General features: G+C 40.8%; 2 protein-coding genes across 5 annotated transcripts in view; both read left to right on the forward strand.

Annotated features, from left to right (window-relative positions):
* LOC148110164 (interferon-gamma-inducible GTPase 10-like) overlaps positions 1 to 18,604 on the forward strand; it is a 78,743-nt gene that overhangs the window by 13,459 nt on the left and 46,680 nt on the right. For 3 of the 4 annotated variants that reach the window (XM_087862409.1, XM_087862411.1, XM_087862410.1), the window contains one exon: positions 3,734 to 3,865. The exons of the other annotated variant lie outside the window; for it this stretch is intronic. In XM_087862409.1, coding sequence (XP_087718535.1) covers positions 3,734 to 3,865 — 132 coding nt within the window. The remainder of the gene's footprint in view (positions 1 to 3,733; positions 3,866 to 18,604) is intronic. 4 annotated transcript variants of the gene reach the window in all.
* LOC123780236 (interferon-gamma-inducible GTPase 10-like) lies at positions 3,734 to 9,176 on the forward strand. The gene is made up of 2 exons (XM_087862413.1): positions 3,734 to 3,865; positions 5,743 to 9,176. Exon 2 carries the CDS (start codon positions 5,765 to 5,767, stop codon positions 7,088 to 7,090), a length of 1,326 nt encoding a protein of 441 aa, XP_087718539.1. The 5' UTR covers positions 3,734 to 3,865; positions 5,743 to 5,764; the 3' UTR covers positions 7,091 to 9,176.

The raw sequence follows: 18,604 nt of genomic DNA on the forward strand, positions 1-18,604 counted from the left end.
AATCTCATTTCTGCACTAAGATATTCTTGTGTCTTTTATCCTTTTTTTTTCAAGCCCAGCTAGTAACTTTATAATTGTTATCCTGAATTCCATCTCTGACATTTTATTTATATTGATATCAATTAGTTCTGTGGCAGAGAGTATTACCTCTGGTTCTTTCTTTTGTTGTGAATCCCTCCTTCTAGTCATTTTGTCCAGAGAATAATGAATGAGTGAGCATTATCAAAAATATGAACCATAAACCAAGTGAAATATGCACTAGACAAATCTGAAGAGGTCAGAAACTAGAAAAAAAAATGAAGAAGAAAAAGAAAAAAAGGGAAAGAAAAAAAGGACAGGGGAAGATAGTATATAATTTCATAGGGTGGACAAAACAGGGTGATCCACTTCATCCTGAGTGTATTTTGGTCTGTGTTAGAAGACACTAAATCCCAAAATTGTAAGGAAAGCAAAACAAAATATATATATTTGTATTTTGTGTGTGTGTGTGTAACACACACACATACAATTACATATATATATAATTGAATAGAGAAAAATACATATATTTTTGTGTGTATATATATATATAGGGTGTGTATGCATATGAATGGAGAAAGGAAGCCAAGAATGAAGAATATATATATATATATACACACACACTTACATAGTAAATGTAAAAAGTGAAAGTTAAAAAAAGACTTAAAAACAAAGGATTGATAGAGTAAGAAACTAGTTGAAAGAGGAAAAAAGAAAAAAATGCAGAATTTTAAACTGAAAGATAAATGAATCATAAGGAAAAACCTCAAATTCTATATACTATTTTCTCCTAGCCCTGGAGTTTTACAATCTCATGTGAGCTGTAAGCTTGCTGTTTACCTGTTCTTCCAGTTGGCCGTCTGGGGGTGGGTCCTGCTGTGCTGGGTCTTAGGTGTCTTTGCGTGGGAATAGTTCATCTCCTCTTGTGAGTGGACCAGACTCAATATAAGTTGTTTTTAGTTGCTCTGAATGGTGTTTTTTCCCTGAAGGCTTTTCATGCCTCTTTAGAGGATCAAAATAAAAATGGCCATGCCCAATCTCCAGCCCCAGAGCTAAAAAATCATGGTCCCCTCTCTCAGGGATAAACAGTCTTCACTTTTTTGTGTGCCAAACTCTGCAGACTCCTGAGGTGCATGCCTGCACCAATCCTCCTGGGGAAAGGTGGATGGTTGCCGGTTACTGTCCTTTACAGGGCTCCTGCACAGAGAGCTGTTGCTTGGTCCTGTATGAGCCTGCTCTGCCCTTCCCAGGGGAAGGTAGAAGATCCCCATGTTCCCGTTCTTTGCAGGGTCCCCATGCAGAGAGCAGTCACCCCATTGGGCCACGCCTTGTGGTTTATGGCAAAATGAGCTGAGAGCCTCCTCTGGAGCTCACTGACTAGTTTCTCTACGCCAGTGCTTGGAGTAGAGAAACTACTGACTCAGGCACTCCCAGTTCTTTCTGTGATTCAGGAGATCCTAAGACCATACTGTCCTACCTAGGATTCTTCTCCGCTTCACCTAGTGAGCACCTTTCAGGCAGGGATGTCTTTCGCTGGAGAAGATTTCTACAGCAGATTTCCAATTTTGTGCTCTGGGGCTATTTTGCTTTCCAATAGCTGGGTTATGGAGGCTCCCTCCCCCTCTCTTTATCTTCCAATATCTTCCCTCAGATTCACTTTCCTGTACCTCCTACCTTGCAAAAATTGGTCACTTTTCTACTTGTGGAGATTCAGCAATTCTTTTCTTACATCTCAGGTTGAATTCATAGGTGTTCAGAATGATATGATAGTCCATCCACATCTTTGTTTATTATTATTATGATATGTTAGTCACCATACAGTAAGTACATCATTAGCTTTTGAGCCCATCCACGTCTTTGTAAATGGGAAGACCTTTTTTTATGGATGAATAATATTCCATTCTCTGTATATGTACCACATGTTCTTTATCCATTCATTAGTCAGTGGACATTTGGGCTCTTTCCATAGTTTAGCTATTGTAGATAATGTTGCTGTAAATATTGGGGTGCATGTATCCACTGGAATCAGTATTTTTTTATTTGGGTAAATACCTAGTATTGCAATTATTGGATTATATGGTAGTTCTATTTTTAACTTTTTGAGTCACCTCTGTACTATTTTCCAGAGTGCAGCCTTAGTTTTCATTCCTACCAACAGGGTAAGAGGCAGAAACATGGATCTTAGATTTAACATACACAATGTGCTGGCAGGTAGAGCCCTTAACTGTTTGGAGTTTTAAAGATCTCATTTATTTTTTATTTGTTTATTTACTCATTTGCCTATTTAGTGTTTTACTGTAAGCTAATCTTATACTTCATGGACATATTAAGAGAAACCAACAGTACTGATGTAATTGAACTATGGACACTAGAAGTACCCAAATAACTAGAGACTGGGACAGGGATTGAACCAACAGACCTCCAAGAATGGGAACTTCAGCCTGATTCCACACATATGGCGAACTGTAGCTGCCACCAACAGTTCCCAACTTGGAATCTGAGTTCAGAACAAAGGCCTAGGTTTAAGTTACTATGAACTATTCAATAGAGTGCCCTCTACACATAACCACAAATTTCCATTGTGTACTAAACCAGCAGGTTCCATTAATGAAGACTGCAGACAGGAAATGGGGAACAGACTAAGCCACCAAAGAGCAGTAAATACAGACTGTGGACTGTAACTGGGGAAGGGATTCCAATGCGGACACCTGGATTGAGCCAAGGGCTAAGAACTGTTGCTCTGTCAGAGCCTTCTGTGTCAGTGACAGAGTCATCCATTAACCCTGGGTTGGAAAGGCAATTCATTCAGAAGCTCTAATGCAAAAAAGAGCAGAGCGCAAAGCAAGATGGACTTACCAGTGGCCCTTGGAAATGCTGAGAAAGAGTGAACTCAAAAGGATTCATTGGGCCCCACACATGTGTTTCTTGTTGTCCCCAAATAGAGTCAGAAGTTTGCTTTGGATCTAGACACTGCCACCATATCTGTTAAACAAACAAATTGAACCAAGTAATTCCAAAGACCTAATTGACTTTATTAAGCGATTTTTGAATTGGGTAATAGCCCATCTACGAAATAGAAAGGAGCTCCATTACGCTGTAGAAAAGGAAAGGCTTTTAAATGAAGAGAGAAAGCAGAAAAACAATTATGAGGCAAGAACTCTTGTTTAGCCACAGTTGCCGTCCTAAGGGGAGAGAAAAGGATCTGTCAGTATAGTTTTTAGTGTTGCCCAGGAAACTGTCAAGTTGACTGCTGTAAGATTACATCCCTGGGGATTGAAACTGCTGTTAGGTACTAAATTTTGGTTTACTGACTTGGGGCTTCAACCTAAATGGATCCATTATGGCCCCGTGGCTTTCTTTTGAACACATCTTTCCATAGAACTATAAATCCTGTATGTCTCACACTGACTTCATTTCGAGTCTTAATTTTACCTCTCCCCACCTAATTTTGTGCTCTGCCTTTGCTTCCTGACACAGAGCTCTGCCCTTAGAAGAGGGCCTTCACCTTGAATCCTAGGTCTGAGCATTGCTAACAGTAAGACCCTCATTGTCTGTTTCTCAACTTCATCATTTATTTGATTTTTAATTTGAAGTTGGAAATGATCGTATGTCCTTACAGGTTGGTTAAGGGGATGAGATGAGCAATGTATATAGAGATGTACACCTAAGGTTTATTGGCATTGATTTCTCACCTTCCCTCCCATTTCTATTCCAGCTGCAGAGGACACACTGCCAGAGGGTGAAATACAAGCTCCCACAGATACCATAAAGTACTCTGCCTCTGCTCCCCCTGCATTGTTATTGCAGAAGAAAATAATAAATAACAGAGCTTCACACACAATATCAGGTGAGGTATAGAACCTTAACAATAGGGCATGGCTTTTGTGAGGTTGAAATTTGCTCAGCACACAGAATTTTGCTGTCCACATCTGCTTACCCTCTAACCCTGTCATTTGGTTCCCTTTCTCTTTATTTGTCCATTCCTTAGGACCTGTCTCAGTTAGATTTCCTCACCCTCCTATGTAATATTTTATCTAGAAAGTGTGCTGGTTCATGAAACAAGGTGTTTAAAGGACTCTGTTTTTCCCCATCCTCTGAGAATGCACAGGCATGAGACTACACCTGATGGGGATGGAGTCTCACCTTGTTGGCTCCTCCTTGAGGCCCAGGTTGTATATGCCACTTCCACACTCAGGCTTGCTCAATCTGCTTTGTGAGATGCCTGCTCCCCAAAGGAGTGGTGGGGTGGTTTGCTCTCCACCCAGCAAGAGGTTGTCCCTGCACATGCCAGATGCTCAGGATTTTCACTCTTCTGTATGTGAAGAATATTCCTGCTGGGTAGTCAGAGGTGCTGGCACCATGATTCCTGCTTGTTTAATAGCTGCCTCTTTCACCCTTGACAAGATAGACACCCTCCCCCCAGTTTTCTCTTCTAAGGAGAATGTCTGCATGCCCCATTCATATGTGTGCCAGTCCAGACAATGTACACTTGGTCTGAATAATTTCTTTCAAAAATATCTTTTGCCATCCTCTCCTGGGCTGCAGCCTGTGGCTACCAGGAAGTCCCTGGAGGATGTGTCTGATCCCTCATTTTAGCCAAAGGACACCTCTCCAGCCTGAATGCTTCCCAGACATCAGTGGTGACTTGAAGTGACTTGCTTCCTGGTCTAAAAACTCTGCTCTCAATCTCTGTAGGGGACAGTATACAAATCTTTCACATTACCTTTAGTGCTGGGTATGATTTCTTCTGGTGCCCCATCTCAAGGTATAAATCTCCAGTGATCAGATAGGTCCAGGACTCCAGAACCTGCTCAGTTTCATTGACATCAGAGAAGGTGACAGAGGGACCCCCTTATCATGTCTGATATCTTACATCCCATTCAGCTCTTGCTTCAGTCTTTGCTAACATGATCATTTACATCACTGACACTTTATGCATCAGTCAGTCCTCCAGGTGGATTATCTCCCCTACATGATTTCTGTTTACTTTTATACACAGGCATGAAGCAGGTGATGGGTGGGGTCTCAGAACAGCTGGGATGGCTCATAGCAAGACCCAAGTGGATAGTCCAACATAGTTCTTAGAACACGGGGCTCCATGCCCCCTTCTGTTGCTGTTCTATGAAAAACAGAGTCCTTTCAAACTTTGTTTCATGAGCCAGCATACTTTCTAGATAAAAGAAAATACATTCGTAATCATTAAAATTTTCTACCTCCTAATGAAGATATACAGTATATTTTCTGAGAAAGAAAGGAGCCATTCATCCTTACTTTGGTGCCTCGTGTGAGAACCAAGTTCTATGACATGGTGATGTTGGAGGTTATCAGAAGTGGGTTTTCTGGAGGGTCTTACACCACAGGTGGGAAGAGGTGTTGAGATAAGTGCTGGTGCTGTCTCCTTAGATTTTCCACAATGAAAAAGTAATATTTTCATAGCATTACAAATAAAGAAAACCAAAGCAAGATAAGTAAAGAATAATGTGGGCAGGAAAGTTTGGATAGAAGAATCAGGCTTTGAAATTAGTCCGGAAGAATGAAGAGTGTCTTATTGAAGAACGGTTTTCCAAAATAAGGGAAGATCCTGAACAAATGCAATGCTGGACAGAAAGAGAAGGGCTCCTGGATACAATATTGTGGCCAGGACTGACCTTATACCTGTCCCTAACAACACAGCCCAAGCCACTCCTTGTTATACTTTTTCCTTCCCTCTTCTCTCGTCCCCAGAGTGTCTTCTACTGCTCCAGCCATGGGTCAGTCCTCCTCTTCCACACCCTCTTATACAAAGGGTGGTGATTTGGCTTCCAGCTTTGAAAAGTTTTTTAAGGACTTCAAGCTGGAAAGCAAAATCCTCTCTCAGGAAACCATCACGTTGATCGAAACACACCTGAAGGAGGGGAACCTTCAGAGAGTGATTTCTGCAATTAGTGACTCATTGAGAGAGATTGACAATGCCCCTCTGAACATCGCTGTGACCGGGGAGCCTGGGGCAGGGAAGTCCAGCTTAATCAATGCTCTGCGGGGGGTGGGGCATGAGGAAGAAGAGGCTGCCCCCACCGGGGCAGTGGAGACAACCTTGGAGAGAAAATCATACAAACACCCAAAGGTTCCCAATGTGATATTTTGGGACCTGCCTGGTATGATGAGCATTACCTTTCAGCCACAGAAGTATCTGAAGAAAATGAAATTTAGTGAGTATGATTTCTTTATTATCATCTCTGCTACACGCTTCAAAGAGAGTGATGTGCATCTGGCTACAGCAATTAAAAAAATGAAGAAGAAATTCTACTTTGTCCGATCTAAAGTGGACAGTGATTTACATAACGCACGAAGAACTAAACCCAGCACTTTCAATAAGGATGAAATCCTGCAAAGGATCCGCAATGACTGTGTGACTCAACTGCAGGGAGCCAATATGAGTGACACGCAGATCTTCTTAGTCTCCAGCCTTGATTTGTCTGAATATGATTTCCAAAGCCTGGAGACCACCCTTCTGAGGGAACTCCCAGCCCACAAGCGCCACATCTTCATGCAATACCTGCCAAATGTTACTGAGGCTGCCATTGACCGGAAGAGGGATTCCCTGAGACAGAAGGTCTGGCTGGAGGCCCTGAAAGCTGGAGCATCGGCTACCATCCCTTTCATGGGTTTGATCAGTGATAAAGATGTAGAGAAGCTGGAACAGACTTTAACCCTCTACAGGTCTTACTTTGGGCTGGATGATGCATCCCTGGAAATCATAGCCAAGGACTTGCACGTGTCAGTGGAGAAACTCAAGGCAAACCTTAGGTCTCCCCATTTGCTATCAATTGAGAAGGATGATGAGTCATTAAGGGAAAAACTATTGAGATATGTGGAAAAATTCTGCTCTGTTAGTGGAGGACTTATCGCCACTGGTGTTTACTTTAGGAAGATTTTCTACTTGCAAAATTATTTCCTTGAGACTGTGGTGAGTGATGCAAAAGTTCTTCTTAGAAAAGAAGAGATTTTTAAGGACCCTGTGGACACCGGGCAAACCTATTTACTTCAGAATGCTGGGAATGAAAATGGGAAAAGTGAGGCAGCCAGCTCCTGAATTATTCTGGTGTTGGCCTGGCACTGGTGCCAAAAGATGACTTAGGACTTCCCTGAAACAATCCAGACCCATTGCCCTCAAGGTGTATCACAGACATTTCCATAATTCACTCTTGAACAAACCATGAACTTAATGACTGTTATTTGACAGTGAGAACAATCTGCTCTAAAGAATCTTTTCATTTGATCCTTCCTGGGAAAATGAAGGACAGGAATCTGGAATGTTATGCTTAGCAGAGAGAATATCTCTTTGTGTGATGATTACTACATACTCAGCACTGGTTTTTCTATGGACACAGGAGTAAAAAATGGCTGTTCACACAGATCTTCAGAAATGATTTTTTAAATGATTGCACACATAGTCCATTTTTTGGCATTCCTGTTATTCTGTTGTGAATGCATAAATTCCGATCATTAATAGACTATCAGTTAATGTTGACTGATATCCTACTTGTCCTTTCTAGGGTTATCATTATATTTAATAAACACTAAATATAGTGAAATGAACGTGTCACAGGAAATGGAAGAGAAATATTAGCTAAGGAAAAAATTTCTCTGCGGTACACTGTGAGAGGGAGAAATGTATAAGATGGGAAAATAGTCCAAGGGTTTGCAAATTGTAGGTCTAGACACCCCTTGGTTGCTAGCAGTATATTTTGTGCCTGAAAATGGAGGTTAGGGAATAAAAGAAAAGAGGATTGTCATGAATCTAAGTGGACATTTTTTAAAAAATGCAAAATGCAAAAGGGAAGAATGAAGAAGGGGGTAAACAGAAGGGGGAATGAACCACGAGAGACTATGGACTCTGGGAAACAGACTGAGGGCTTCAGAGGGGAGGCAGGTGGGGGATTGGGATAGGCCAGTGATGGGTATTAAGGAGGGCACATATTGCATGGAGCACTGGGTGTTATACGCAAATAATGAATCATGGAACACTACATCAAAAACTAAGGATGTACTGTATGGTGACTAACATAACATAATAAAAAATTATTATAAAAAAATAAATAGGGACGCCTGCGTGGCTCAGTCATTAAGCGTCTGCCTTCGGCTCAGGGCATGATCCCGGCGTTCTGGGATTGAGACCCACATCAGCCTCCTCTGCTGGGAGCCTGCTTCTTCCTCTCCCACTCCCCCTGCTTGTGTTCCCTCTCTCTGGCTCTCTCTCTCTGTTAAATAAATGAATAAAATCTTTAAAAATAAATGAATAAATAAATAATAAAAATGAAAAAGGCCCTTAAACATATCCAATTCCCTGTCTAAGGAGGGAACTACAAATTAGAAATGGCATCGACACTAAGATATCATTTATCCCCTATTAGATTGGGGAAGATTGCAAGTTTGACGTTCTGTGGGTGAAATTGTAGAAAAATATGTTTTGTCATACAATGTTGGTGGGTACACAGTGTGTACAGATTAGGCTATCCCTAGGAAAACACACCTTTATACTTTGCCCCAGTGATCCCACTTTGAAAAACCTGGGCCATAAAAACTGAGAGTAGATTGGTGGTTAGCAGGGGATGGAAAGTAGGGAGATGTATAATGCTTTTGATCTTCCAATTATAAGATGAATGTATAGCATGGTGACTATATTTATAACACCCTTTTATATTCCACAATAATAATACTTGAAATTTGCTAAGAAAGTAGATCTTAAGCATTTTTACAGACAGGCACACACAAACATGAAGTAAATATGTGAGGTGATGGATGTATTAATTAACTTGATTGTGGTAATCATTCCACTACATGTACATATATATCAAATCATCACATTGTACACTTTAAATATATGTGATTTTGTTGGCCAATTTTACCTAAATAAAGTTGAGGAGGGAAGGAATAATAAACTGAAAAATTACAAAAAGATATATGCTGAAAGTTATTAATTGCAGAAATATTTGAAATGGTAAAACACAAAATTCAAATATTCAATAGGAAATGTTACAGCCACAAAATAGATAGATGATTTGACACCTATACAAAGGAGTGAGTAATATCCTATGTATTGTTATGCAAAAAGTAAGAGGGAGAATTATATGTATAGTATGTTAGTGATGATTTAATACAGTGTAAAATATGAATTATATATTTGTACGTATTCTTCATTCAGTTATAAAATTCAATTATGTATTGGGGAAGGGATGGTATTGGGTGGAGAGTCAGTGTAAAGGTTTTACTAATGTAATTTATTTTACATTGGAACGTGCAAATGTTTTATGAAGCTATGTAACAGTATAATTAAACAAGAAGACCCAACATTTATAAAAATACAAAGCAAATCAAAACAAATTAATCTAAGCTTTGTTGGTATAAGAAAAATTGTTCAAAATCATTAGCCATCAGGGAAATTCAAATCAAAACCACCTTGAGATACCACCTTACTCCAGTTAAAATGGCAAACATGGACAAGGCAGGAAACAACAAATGTTGGAGAAGATGTGGAAAAAGGGGATCCCTCTTACATTGTTGGTGGGAATGCAAGTTGGTACAGCCACTTTGGAAAACAGTGTGGAGGTCCCTTAAAAAGTTAAAAATTGAGCTACCCTATGATCCAGCCATTGCACTACTGGGTATTTACCCCAAAGATAAAGATGTAGTGAAGAGAAGGGCCATATGCACCCCAATGTTCATAGCAGCATTGTCCACAATAGCTAAATTGTGGAAGGAGCTGAGATGCCCTTCAACAGATGACTGGATTAAGAAGATCTGGTCCATGTATACAGTGGAATATTACTCAGCCATCAAAAAGAACGATTTCACAACATTTGCAGCTACATGGACGGGACTGGAGGAGGTAATGCTATGTGAAATAAGTCAAGCAGAGAAAGACAATTATCATATGGTTTCACTCATTTATGGAACATAAGAATAGGAAGATCGGTAGGAGAAGGAAGGGAAAAATGAAGGGGGGTAAACAGAAGGGGGAATGAACCATGAGAGACTATGGATTCTGGAAAACAAACTGAGGGCTTCAGAGGGGAGGGGGTGGGGGATTGGGATAGGCCGGTGATGGGTATTAAGGAGGTTCACTGGGTATTATATGAAAATAATGGGTATTAAGCACGGTGCAGTGGGTGTTATACGCAAATAATGAATCATGGAACACTACATCAGAAACTAAGGATACACTGTATGGTGACTAACATAACATAATAAAAAATTATTATAAAAAAAGAAAATTTATTTCAAGGTCTTATTTATTTATTTATTATTTTTAAAATTCCACTTTAATTAATATACAGTGTTACATTAGTTTTGGTATACAATGGTGATTCAACGCTTCTGACCATTTCTCAATGGTTACCACAATAAATGTATTCTTTAATACCCATCAACTTTTTCACCCACTGCCTTACCCTCCTCCCCTCCAGTAACCATCTATTTGTTCTCCATAGTTAAGAGTCTTTTTCTCCTCTTGCCTCTCTTTTTTCCCCTATGATCATTTGCTTTGTATCTTAAGTTCCATATATGAGTGAAATCATATGGTATTTGTCTTTCTTTGACTGACTTATTTTGCTTAGCATAATGCTCTCTAGCTCCATCCACATTATTGTAAATGGCAGGATTTCACTCTTTTTGTGGTTGAGTAATATTCCATTGTATGTATACCACCTCTTCTTCATCCATTCATGTGGACATGTGGGCTCTTGCCATAATGTGGCTGTCATTTAAATTCTCTATCAGGCATGTTATTTGTAACTGTTCTGCTTAGATTTCTGCTATGACCTTATCTTGTTCTTTCGTGTGGGATAAATTCTTCCATCTTGACATCTTCTCTAACCCTCTGCCTTCTTTTTTTTTTTTTTTGTATCAGGAAAGCCTGTTATGTTTCCTGTTCCTGAAAGTAATGGCTTTATGAAGAATAGGTCATGTAATGTTTGGGGCTTTGCACTCCAAAGAATGACTCTGGTGTGTGCTAAGTGCACTCCACTGTTGTGCTTTGGCTGCACAATCCTTCAGGCCAGTTGTCTGCAGACTCTCTTTCCTTGCAGATTTGAGGCAGCCTCCTTTCTATGTTAGTTGTGACATTTGTCCTGACAGTCTTCAGAATGATTTGTGGAGTATTTAGGAAGAGGTGATAGTTATCTATCTACTTGTATTCCTGGGAAGAGACAAGCCTAGGGTTTTCCTGCACTTCTGCCATCTTCTGAGGCTCATGCCATCTTTTAAAAATTTATATTTTTCTTCTGGAAGATTTCCTGATTTTCCAAGCCTTGTACAGTTTTCAGAGAATTTCATACTTCCAAGAGATTTTGTTGTTCTCTGAAAGTTCCTTATGTATAGCCTGTAATTTTTATGCATTAAATTTTCAAGCAGTTAGTGTTTCCTGAGAGGTTACTATGTGCCAGACAATGATTTAGGTGTGGGCATACTGTACTGTTTCTTATCTCTCTGACACTAATGAGAGGTTGGTTTTTCTTCTGCTCCCTCATTTCCTTCTGATACCTCTGAGTTGCAACAGACTTCCAGTCTGAGTTGCTGCCATCACTGTTAGGGGATTTAATCAGAGGCTGTGATCCTTGACTGTCCTTTCCTATATATATATAGAAACCTGTCCCATGTAAATAGTGACACACACACATGCACACACACACTCCAAGGGAGAAGACAACAAAAAGACAATGAGGGAAGCCAGGAAGCAGGTGAATGAGTGGTACAGGATTTAGTTGACCCAAGAAAGCAAAACCCTAAGGTGACAATGAGGCAGCCCCATTTGTCCTCTGTGTCCCAGGCTGGTGGAGTTGCTTGAAGCCAGTAATGCACTGAATTGTGTCCCCCACTTCCACCCCAAATCGTATGATGAAGTCCTAACCCCCAATGTCTATGAAGTCAATATATGTGGAGACAAGGTCTTCAAAGAGGCAATGAAGTTAAAATGAGACATTTAGGATGGTCCCTAATCCAATATGACTCCTTATAAGCAGAGGAAAATTGGACACAGACAAGCAGTCACACGGGGAAAGACCAGGTGGGCACAGGGAGAAGGAGAAGGTGAAGGTGGCTCTCTGCAAACCAAGGAGAGATGCCTCAGAACAAACCAACCCTGAAAACACCTTGATCTAGGACATCTAGCTCCAGAGCTGTGAGAAAATCAACCTCTGGGGCACCTGGGTGGCTCAGTCGTTAATCGTCTGCCTTCGGCTCAGGGCATGATCCCGGCGTTATGGAATCGAGCCCCACATCAGGCTCCTCTGCTGGAAGCCTGCTTCTTCCTCTCCCACTCCCCCTGCTTGTGTTCCCTCTCTCGCTGGCTGTCTCTCTCTGTTGAATAAATAAATAAATAAATCTTAAAAAAGAAAAAGAAAAAGAAAAAATCAACCTCTGTTGTTTGAGCCACCCAGACTGTGGGACGTTGCTATGGCAGCCTGAGCAGACAAATCTCTTGCAACAGAAAGAATACTGAATAAAGCACTACTGCTGGTGACTGGTGATGAGGCCAAGGTGAATCCATTTGAAAGTGTGAAACTAGCTAGTACCATGTCTATGCAGGCCTACAAGCATTTCTGAAGCCAACTGAAGAAGGAGGAAAGGAACTGCACGTGTTGGTGCTGCTTATAAGAGAAGGGGGGCAGTTGTCATCACTCCATTCCCCCTTAGAGCTGACCTCAGGAAGGAAGCTCCTCTGGCTGAAGCAGGCCTCTGGCCTCAGAGACTTGAGAGGACATCTCACATCAGTGCTTATGGATCTGTAGGAACAACTATAAAGTCTCAGTCCCCTAAGTGCAGCTGAAGCCCTTGGCTGAGCTGTCAGCAGATGTGCAAGTCTATACCTAGATGGGCAGGGAAACTGTCCTCTTGTGCTTCCAGGAGTCACAGAACCAAAAAACACTGATGCAGGAGGAGTCCTTGAATACCATCCTCCTCCAGTTCCTTATTTTATGCATGAGAAAAGAGGTCCGGCGTGATGTTGTGACTGGCCTGGTCAGCGGAGGAGCTGAGCCAGAGTCTGGTGCTAGAGGAAAGAGACTAAGAGGCAGCTGCTGTGGGGTATCCAGGTGGTCTCTAGGTCCTGCATTAATTGGTAGATTGATCATTGGGAGAACATGGGAGGAGATAAGCTATAGCTGAACTCCCATTTCTCCTCCACAGCCAGGCTACCTCTCATTTTAATTAGGAATTTCTTTAACTAGAACTCCTGGGATACTCTTTATTTCTTTCATTGAAGTATTGTTGAAACACAATGTTGCATTTGTTTCAGGTGTACAACAAAATGAATCCACAACTCTGTATGTTCTGCTGTGCTCACCACTACTGTAGCTACCAGCTGTCACCGTACACCACTACCACAATCTCATTGACCATATTCCCTACACTGCACCTCCTATTAGCCCTGGGACAGTCTTTACCTGAGAGACACATTCCTTCCTTACACAGCAGAGTTTGCTTTGGGTAATCTCATTCTAACTATTTTGCCTGCCTTTCCATTGCCTGCTGCTTCCCACCAGCCTCTGAGAATACTGAGGGCAGGAAACATTTCCACAGCCACCACCTTCCCTAATAGAGAGGTGCTGAGGGTCACAGTCACATGCTGGTTTATGAGTGAAGGCCAATGTGGTGCTCTCAAAGGAAGTTCCACCCAGACCTTAGTGAGGATAGGAAACATTTCTACTTCACCGGCCTGGACACCCATCTTGCAACCAGACAGCTTGAGTTTCTTGTCTCCAATTTTTGATACTAGAAGCACAGCACCAACATTGGCTTTTGTGGGCCTCCTGAATCATCATTTAAATTCCTTCTCAGCACACTCATTTTCCTATCACTGTCTTCATGGGACTCTTCACTGTACGTTTAAATTGGAAAATAACACTCAATATGAAATGATGTTTTTTGGGTAGGCACCTTTTTGATCTCCTCAAGTTGGCAGAAAGCAAAAGGCAGAAAGTGTCTTTCATAGTCCCCGAACCACAAAATATCTCTCTGGTCAAATCCAGTGAGAGGAGCCATTGTCAGGGAAGTCTGCATTCACTATGCTCCCAGGGGAATATCTGGGACATGAACTGAGCCCTGTGGCCTCAGCGCTCAGAGCACACTCAGGGTCTCAGTGGGCCACTCTGGCTCTGTCGCACACTGGAACCCAACCAGTGTTGTGTGGTGATGGTGAAGGAATGATGGTAGAGCCTCTGTGGAGGTTGGGTGGAGGCCAGCCTGGTGCCTCTTGGGCTCATGCACCCAGGTGAGCAGCTCCCCAGGGCTGGTCACGGTGTTAGCAGGAAGAGAAGGAGAGTTTTCAAGGCTTCGGGGACAAAAGAATGGGAAGTTAACTCTTTGGAGTCTTCCTCAGCCCTAACTAAAAGCACACTTCCAATCCAATGGAGAGAAGCTAAGGCATGAATTAGAATAAAAGCCTATTGAGAATCAGACTATATTCTGGATTTTGCTCCTAGTTTCAGAAGGTTGGTTTGCTAGGGTCGCCATAACAAAATACCATGGGCGGGGAGACTTAAACACCAGAAATTTATTTTCTCACTCTTCTGGAAGCTGGACATCTTAGATCAAGGTTCCCATAGGTTTGCTTCTCCTGGAGCCTCTCTCCTTGACTTGCAGATGGCCCCTCTGTATCGTATCCTTGCATGGCCTTTCTCTGTGTGTGTATCCCTGGTGTCTCTTCCCCTTCTTCTAAGGAGATCAGTCTCATGAGTTGGGGTCCCACCCATCTAAGCTGAGTTAATCTTTATTGTCTTGTTTTTTTTTTAAGGTTGTATTTATTCATTTGACAGAGAGAGAGACAGCCAGTGAGGGAGGGAACACAAGCAGGAGGAGTGGGAGAGAAAGAAGCAGGCTCCCAGCAGAAGAGCCTGACGTGAGGCTCGATCCCAGAACTCCAGGATCACGCCCTGAGCTGAAGGCAGATGCTTAATGACTGAGCCATCCAGGCGCCCCAACCTTTATTGAACCTCCTACAATACAGTCACAATGGGGTTTACAGCTTCAACACAGGAAGTTGTGGATATATACTTCAGTTCAGAATGAACCCTAAGTCCAAAAAAATGTTTAGTAGCAGTAGTCTTTGTGCAGTGTTAGAGTTGGACTAGAGAATGTTGTGTGCATGTCTGAGAACCCCAGTACCCTTGGTGAAGTCCATTCAGAGCAATACCCAGGAGGATGAGCCAGTGGCCCACAGTGGGCCATAGACAAATACCAGTAGCTCCTGCAAGAGCTTAAAGGACATGACTCAGGAAGCTGCCTCAGATGCTGATGTGGTCTGACACCATGTAACTCCCTCAGGAGAGAAATGGGTGGTCACAGGCACCAAGTTACAAGTATAGTCTACATTTGAGATATAAGGGTAGGAGATCCTTCTCAACTGGCCAATAGTGATAGAAATACAGAAAATATCTGAGAGATGGGAGATTTGAGGCTGTTTTGTAAGCAATGCATCTTCTTCCTTTGGTGCAGTGTGTAAAAATCTGTATGTTATGACCCAGCAATTCCACACCTAGTTCTAGTGAAAGTTTCCCACAGGTATACCGGAGACATGTGTAAGATGTTTTTAGCAGAACTGTGTTGAAGAGAAAGAAACAACTGTAAAGAACCCCAAACTCAACTTTCCATTGACAGGGAATAGATTATATGTGCTATCCTGGCAAAATGGAAAACACATGTGAGAGAAACAATGTAAATGAAAAGCAGCTTACAGAGGATGGCACACTAAATAATTCTATTTTTCTAAAGCACCCAAAGAAGCAAAACTAAATGATATAATGTCTTAGGAAACACACATCTATGACAATAACTAAAGAATGTAAAACAATATTAGACCCCAAATTCAAAGGATCTGTACATCTGAGAACAGATGCAGAGACAGGATATGGGGTGAAGCTTGTGGGAATAGCCAATGATTTAAGTAACATTCCAGTTCCTAATTTGGGAGTTGAGTTCACAGGTATTTGTATTTATATCGTACTTTGTTCTGTGTATGTATGCATGTAATATCATATATATCCTACTGTAGCTAGAGGCTGAACATTATTACACTTAGAACACATAACAAAGGATAATGCCAAAGGTGAAGAATGATGTCAGCAGCCATTATTTTTTTTCAATAGGCTCTCTTTTAGAGCAGCTTCAGTGTCACAGCAAAATTGAGCAGAAGGTACACTGGGTCCCATCTCGCCCTCACACAAGTACAGCCTCCACTGCCGGCAACTCAGACCATTGTACAATTCATGAACCCAAACTGACCCATCTTTCTCCCTCCATGTGACCTCATAGTTTACACTGGGTTCATTGTTGGTGTTGGGTATTCTATGGGTTTTGACAAAAGTGTAATTTGTCCACCATTGATCTGCCATTATCATATCTCACAGAGTGGTTTCACAGAGTGGTTTCACTGCTCTAAATGGCCTGTGTGCTCCACTGATTTATCCCTCCCTCCCCTGAACCCTTGGGAACCACTGGTCTTTTTCTCATTTCTATAGTTTTGCCTTTCTCAGAATGTTACACAGTTGAAATTGTGCACTATTTAGCCTTTCCAGATTGATTTCTCTCACTTGGTAATATGCATTTTAGTTTCCTCCATGTCTTTTGACATCAGCTATCATTTAAGGTGCCTTCTAAATGCTGAGTGGTAAGTGGAAGTACTCCAGGTCACTAGTCCCTGGTGACACTTCTGGACCCCAGGAATGAAGAGTTCCTACAATTTTCCATGAGGACAACCAGGTGACCATTCAAGGAATGGAATGCAATTGGCATTGGGCTTTTTACTGGCAACATGGCATGCTGGAGGGAGATAAATCTTCAGAGTTCTAAGAGAATATGATGTTATATCCAGAATCCTATAGTCAAACTATTTATTAAAAGTATCACAAAATGAAGGCATTAATTCAAAGGGTTATGGCATTATTCACAATACATTTTTAGCAGCATTATTCACAATAGTCAAATTAGGAAAGTAGCCCAGACATCTGTTGATAGATGAATGGGTAAAGAAGATATACACACACACACATATGTACATAAAGGGTACATTCTTTATCCACATAAAGAAGATATATATGTATAAATATATATATACACACAATGGAATAGAATTCAGCTTGAAAAAAGAATGAAATCTTGCCATTTGCAATGACATAGATGGAGCTGAAGACTATAATGCTAAGGGAAACAAGTCAGTGATAGACAAATACAATACGATTTCACTCATGTGTGGAATTTTAGAAACAAAAACAATGAACAAAAGGAATTAAAAAAGAGGAAAGAGACAAAACAAGGAACAGCCTCTTAACTATAGAGAACAAACCGATGGATATACCAGAGGGGAGAAGGGTGAGGGGAATAAGTGAAATAAGTGAAGGGGATTAAGAGTACATTTATCACGATGAGCACTGAGTAGTGTATAGAATTGTTGAGTCACTATATTGTACCTGAAACAAATATAACACTGTATGTTAACTGTACTGGAGTTAACAAACTTAATTAAATTATTTTTAAAAACTTAATAAAAATAATAAATAAAAAATAAAAACAGCTTGGAAAAATAATTGACCTTGATGTGTCATTATGTCTGATTATCCATTTTATGAGTAATCTAGCCACAATTGTTAAGAACAAGGAAATTAAACAGATATAAATTAAATTTTTAAAAAATTTGAGGTACACTTTTAAATCATTTCCAAAACCCTTTTGATACACTAAAACCTTAAAGTTTCACTAAGTTCGATTCAGTAGTGATTTAAGTTCATTAAATATCTAGATCATTTTGAAGTAAAATGAAATAATGAAACATTAATTACTGATCATGTTTCTGTAATTTTGGCTTCTTTATTACTGAGAAACAAAAGATAAATATAGGTCTTTTGGCAAACTTTCTTGGCATCTTATATTGAAAGATCATACTATAAAGATATGATGTTGTATGTATAAATTTGCCAATCTAAAGAACACTAGTCTAAAAGACAGTTAACTCATGCTTATCACTTAATTTTCACTAGAAGTTAAATTTTCTGAGGGTTAAGAACTCTAATTAATGTATGTGGTCATAGCAACTAAAAATAGAAAAAAGAAACCTCTCTGAATGAAAGTAAAGTAGGACATGTGTTTTTGGTAAAAAAAAAAAAAAAAAAAAAGTTGGGGTGCCTGGCTGGCTCAGTCCAAAGAACACAAGGCTCTTTTTTTTTTAATGATTTTTTTTATTATATTATGTTAGTCACCATACAGTACATCCCCGGTTTCTGATGTAAAGCTCGATGATTCATTAGTTGCGTATAACACCCAGTGCACCATGCAATATGTGCCCCCCTTACTACCCATCACCAGTCTATCCCATTCCCCCACCCCCCTCCCCTCTGAGGCCCTCAGTTTGTTTCTCATAGCCCATAGTCTCTCATGTTTCATTCCCCCTTCTGATTACCCCCCCCTTTCTTTATCCCTTTCTTCCCCTACCGATCATCCTAGTTCTTATGTTCCATAGATGAAAGAAATCATATGATAGTTGTCTCTCTGCTTGACTTATTTCACTTAGCATTATCTCCTCCAGTGCCGTCCATGTTGCAGCAAATGTTGAGAATTC

The sequence above is a fragment of the Ursus americanus genome, chromosome 5 (assembly GCF_024610735.1).
Source record: "Ursus americanus isolate L20-20 chromosome 5, mUrsAme1.1.p, whole genome shotgun sequence".
Classification (NCBI taxonomy): domain Eukaryota; kingdom Metazoa; phylum Chordata; class Mammalia; order Carnivora; family Ursidae; genus Ursus; species Ursus americanus.